This window comes from Trachinotus anak, unplaced genomic scaffold (genome assembly GCF_046630095.1).
Source record: "Trachinotus anak isolate AG129_WGS33_773 ecotype Australia unplaced genomic scaffold, CSIRO_AGI_Tana_v1 ptg000016l, whole genome shotgun sequence".
Classification (NCBI taxonomy): domain Eukaryota; kingdom Metazoa; phylum Chordata; class Actinopteri; order Carangiformes; family Carangidae; genus Trachinotus; species Trachinotus anak.
Genome location: NW_027273867.1, coordinates 17315024 through 17320274, shown reverse-complemented (window position 1 = coordinate 17320274; position 5251 = coordinate 17315024). Strand labels below are relative to the sequence as shown.

The following is a 5251-nucleotide window of genomic DNA, read 5'->3' as shown; positions in this document are numbered from 1 at the left end:
AAATGATAGTGACAACAATTATCATAACATGTTAAAACTAAAGTTAGTTAAAGGCTAAAGTTATGTTCTTTTGGTTTTCAATACACCTATTGAAGTCAAGTCTTTTCTAATAAGTACCAATAAGTATGACGTTTTAAACTTTTGATAAAACCTTTTCTCGTGAATAAAGCATAAAGCAAATAGTATGAAATTTACGACAACAATTTTAACCAGTAATTCAGTTTTTGTTAGCGTTTTTGTTTGGAACATAACGGTAACTACATTTCCCATAAGGAGTTGCGGTTTGCTACGCCATTAATGTGCGCAGAGCTGAGGTGGCGTTTGAGAGGAGGTAAACACATTGGGTTATTGCTTCTAAAACTGATTACTGAATGAAATTCTCTGTAAAAGATCGATTCATTTAATCGAATCCATTACTTCGACTGTGGTATTCCCATCGCCTACCTGCTGTTTGTCGTCCTCTAATGTTGTAGCAGCTGAGCTAACGCGTTGCTGCTTTGCTTTGCGATGCTAAAGCTAAGCTAATTGAATGAACCGCCTTAGAACTGTGCGTTTCTCTTTCAGGTTGTTTTCCGGCTGCTCACCTGAACTCCCCGCTACAGTTTTCGCCATGACTAAACTTCTGGAGTGGCTGTTCGGCGTGTCGCTGGTTGTCGCAGTCTGGGCTTTGGTCTCTTTCGACCTGTTGGACCTGAACCTGCCGCAGGCATACAGAGAGGTGGCCTGGCCGATGCCGCTGTACCTGCTGGTGTCATTTGGCTGCTACTCCCTGGCCACTGTGGGATACAGGGTGGCCACATTCAATGACTGCGAGGAGGCAGCGAAAGAGCTGCTGGAGCAGATCAAAGAAGCCAAAGAGGACTTGAGGAAAAAGGGCTTAAAGATTTAAAACCTGAGAAGGACTGTGTAGAAACTTTTTGAGAGGAATGAGATGGATCCACGGGCCACTGTCGCACACTATCCAGTGTCTGCAGTTGTCATGGTGGAGTTACTTTGTGAAATGTGTTGGATGAGATTGAACTGTGAACCCTCTTTACTGATTCCAGCAAACAGAACAGCCCACCATGCAGCAGTGTTTGTTTTCATACCGTCCTATTCTCTGGCGTGTCTTTCAGATTAGATATTGATCAGATGTACTTCAGCAGATGAGAAATTAATGGCCCAGTGGGTTATTTCCAAGGTTACCCATAAAAGACACCTGATAAGATTGAACTTTGTTGAAAAATGTTAACCTCTCTGACCATTTCAAAACCTCAACCGAAGCTAAATTAATTATATTTAGCAACATGAGATTCTGTTTTCTCAAATCGGTGTGTAGTAGGTGGTTGTACTGATTAGTGCATTTTAAACCAGAGAGAGGAAGCTCAGCAGTGAGCACAGGAGGAGACTACACACAGCTGAATACCCCCTAATGTCGGTATGCTAAGTTATCATCTATAACCAGTTGTACATCACTGAACAAATGACACCCAAAGGTCACATCGGAACAGTCTGACTAAAGGGTGTTTCTGTTGGGAATTCACAGACGCTTTCAATCAGCATCAGATCCTAAATAGTACCACAGTGTCAGCCTGGTTGTGTGTGTCTGGAGATTGTTGCTTGTCAGTGTAGATGAACTAGATTTTATCTGTAAAGTAGTGTACATTCCATTGTCCAATTTCAGACTTGTGCCCTGCGGCTATTGCTTGGACTTAATTAAAATGAAGTCTATTTTCTTCAGGTTTTCTGACTACAAATGTGTGTGTGTGTCTGTGGGTTGGGGAGTCGAGATATGGCCAGAGGCTATGCGACTATGTGCACGAGTGCTTGCATGTTCGATGCATTCCTTCTCCAAGCATAACCCACATGGCCCGAAAGCTTTATATCAACCACTCAATGCGTCCTTCTGTGCAAGAGACAGAGGTCTTTTGTCCCATTTTGTAGTTTACAACATGGAATATAGACTATACAGCCTTTCCTTAGTTCCAGATAATCAGAAAATGTAAGTTAAATACGTAGTTCCGAAGTAATCCAGTGTTGGCAAGTGCAGATCTATTGTGTGTGCTTTTAAAAGGCTGCCTCTGCTCATTTTCAGTGAGTCCCCGCTGTGCATAAACAAAGCATGGCCTGGCCAAAGGCATCATTATAGGGTTTCAAAAGCTCCTATAACTTCAGAACAAATGCAAAAGAGTTGGCAGTTCTCTGTGCAAACTCTGCCTCTTGCAACGTCACCCCCCATGAATGTCTGCAAGCTGTTGCTAGAGCAGACTGGATGAAAGGCAACCTGTTATTTACCAGCAAGTCTTCTACTTTGGCAATTACACCAAAGGCTTCCCTCTGCAGGCAGTTATGCTCTTACACATAGCCACATGTGAAATAGTTGATCACTTGTCTTTGTCATCATTCTCCTCAAATCTAACTTTGAAGACTTCCATCTGTTCCTTGTTTTTGTGCAGGCTATCAGATAATGTACGTCTGATTAAGCCAAACATCTTATAGGCCACATACAGTGCATGTACAGTACAAGCATTTTTCTGCCTTTTTCCTTTAATCCCCTATTTCAATACATACAGTACATAAGCTTCATCCCAGACATGGTCCTTAGCATTTACATAATGGTAAGTCTAAGTAAGTGTAATCTGATGCACAGACAGAGACGCGTATGAAAGTTATCCCACCACCAATGACCTAAAATACTCAAGCTTCTTTTTTTTTTTTTCTTTTCTCCATGCATTTCATTTATAGTGAACATGAGGTGACTAATCACTGCTGTTTGGTGGGTGAGTGGCAGTATTCATAAGAGAGGAAGCACCTGATAGAGTACAGTACAACTTGAAAAACTGAGGAAAATCCATAATAACGACTGAATAGTAATTTTATATCTCTGCCTGCGTACACTTGTGGCTCGGAGGTGAGAGGTTTGCTCCTCTGGTGAGGAAGCTGGCGAGAGCTGGCTTTGCATTTCAATGGGCCTCTTAAAGATTCAGTGTTGTCAACTTTGAGAGCTGTTATTAGCGTGCATCATTTTGGCAGTGCAGCGGTAACACGTCTTGAATTGTTGCATTTCAGCTGCCAGATGATGGGGAGGAATAAAGCTGAATCGAGAGCTGATTAAATTCTGTGTTTGGTTTGATATTCAGTGACTTCAACAGTCCAGGCCTCTTTCTGTTCTTCTGTCTTGGAAAATGATTCAGCAAACGGTTGGGGGCAGTTGGTTGCTTCCTTTTTTTAAAATGATATTAAAAGTATGTTTTATTCTCTGCTAAATGACTTAACTGTGATGCAGGTGTACAGTATATATGGAAGACCACTTCTCCCAGGAAAAAAAGAAATACTCACAGTGAGTCAAAATTATGAGATACATAGTCAAAATTTTGAGTTTAATAAGTCAAAATAGTCAAAGACTCTTCAAAATCCACCAGCAACGTAGGCTATGTTTGCATATATGTTGTTGGCCAACATAAAGTCTTGCCAGAATACGTCATGTTGCATTGTGGGAAAAGTTGAGTCAGTTTTTTCACAAATCCAAAGTTGAGGTTCAGTTGTTTTTCGCATTAAAAGATATATGATGCTGTTTATGAAATATCTCAATGATTTGTTTAATCTTATATCACAAAGAGGGAAGGTCTGTACACACATTCATGTATCAAGGTAATCTTAAATCTGTCAGTGATGTAGCATGTCTTAGTGGTAACTCGAAATACCTCTGGCTTCAGTTTTTGTGCCTGTATTCTTTTTTGGGGGGGGGGTTGGAGGATGAGAGCCATTTCCCAGCATTTCATAATTGCTCTGCCAGTCTTTAACAAGGGAGGGTTTTGACAGTAAGGGAGGCTGAGAAAGATGAGAAACGTGCACAGAATGTTCTTCACTTCCTGCTCCAAAGTGCCAAGGTGAGAGGTGTCAGCTGAATTGGGGAGAGGAGCCGAAAAACAAGAGGAAGCCTAATGGGGATTGAGACAGTGATAGGGGCAGGCCACGGGGTTTTGCCCGCAGCATGGCCCCACTGAGACCTTGAGACACTATAAAAAAACATTTCTAGAGACACACAGTGACACTGCTGGGAGCAAATCCATCTCGACAGGCTGAGAACCAAGACTGTAAAATGATAGGTTATCATTTTTCTGCACAGAAAATACTTTTTTTCCCACCCACACATTTCACAGCAAAACCTCAAACCCATCTAGAGTCGGACAGAAAGGCAGATGGAGTTAGTAATCGAGGCCCAGCGCTGACAGAGATGGAGATTTGATACAGATACAGAAAGGGTGACCAGCAGCGACAGCTTGAGAGAGTGACATGAGCACAAATCAAATCAGGAGATAGATACAGAGAGTGTGAAGGAAGAAAAGGAGCAGGACACAAAAGAAGTGTGGATGTGAGAATGAATAAAAAAAAGTTAGAGTGACTAAGTGACATGGACAGGAAACCAAAGCATGAGCTGGAGAAAGACAGATGACCCTTGCAGTGGCGACGGCCGTGTGTGTGTGACAGGACCTTTTTCGGGAAGGGAAGACCACACCCCGACCGCTGGCCATGGCAGGGGACCAAAATGCGCCCCGACTGGCCCAGAGGTTCCAAATTATCCTGTATAACCAAGGTGTTTCCTTCCCATCAGCCGTGTGAACCCCGCTGTCATCTAAAGCTTTTACAGGCCCCAAGGCAGAAGAGGTTATAAAGAGGCTTCCAAACATGCTGCTACATTAAAATGATTTTTAATCCGAACATGCAGTGCATCATCACCGCATAAAAAATGACGTGAACGGGGGTAAGAAGTCACTCATGGGTCAGCCTATTGTTTTTTCGCTGCTCATAAACAGCTGCTTTGATACTTACAGGACACTGGGTTCCCATTCTAGGGCAGCATGGAAGCTTATAAATGCTACAAATAGCTACAATAACATTAGGTAACGTCCCAGAGGCCCTGTGAGGCAGATACTCCTGGCTCTTCTAAGAAGTAACATACGCTAGCAGGCAGACAGAGACTGGTCATCATGTGCCCCGCTGATAGTGATGCCTGATTCAGTCCAGAGATGCGGAGATAGACCAGCTGCCCATGCCAAACCTACTCTGAATTGTGGATCTTTCTTGCTGTGTCTCATGGCCTCCTCCCAGTCTTTAGAGTCACACACTGTTGGCTCAGCTCTCGCTCTGTTAAACGCTGACGACTGATAAATTGATAAATGCTCCGTTTTTCTGCTTGTTGGGAAATGTTTGATTTAATATAGCCCCAGCTTGTGTTTCTCATATGGACATCAGCTTTGAGTCACATAGG

At 42.8% G+C, this 5251-nt stretch overlaps 1 protein-coding gene across 1 annotated transcript; it reads left to right on the top strand.

Moving 5' to 3' along the window:
- Window positions 1–279: 279 nt before the first annotated feature.
- dpm3 (dolichyl-phosphate mannosyltransferase subunit 3, regulatory) lies at window positions 280–1722 on the top strand. The gene is made up of 2 exons (XM_071500596.1): window positions 280–331; window positions 565–1722. Exon 2 carries the CDS (start codon window positions 611–613, stop codon window positions 887–889), a length of 279 nt encoding a protein of 92 aa, XP_071356697.1. The 5' UTR covers window positions 280–331; window positions 565–610; the 3' UTR covers window positions 890–1722.
- The last annotated feature ends 3529 nt before the right edge of the window (window positions 1723–5251 follow it).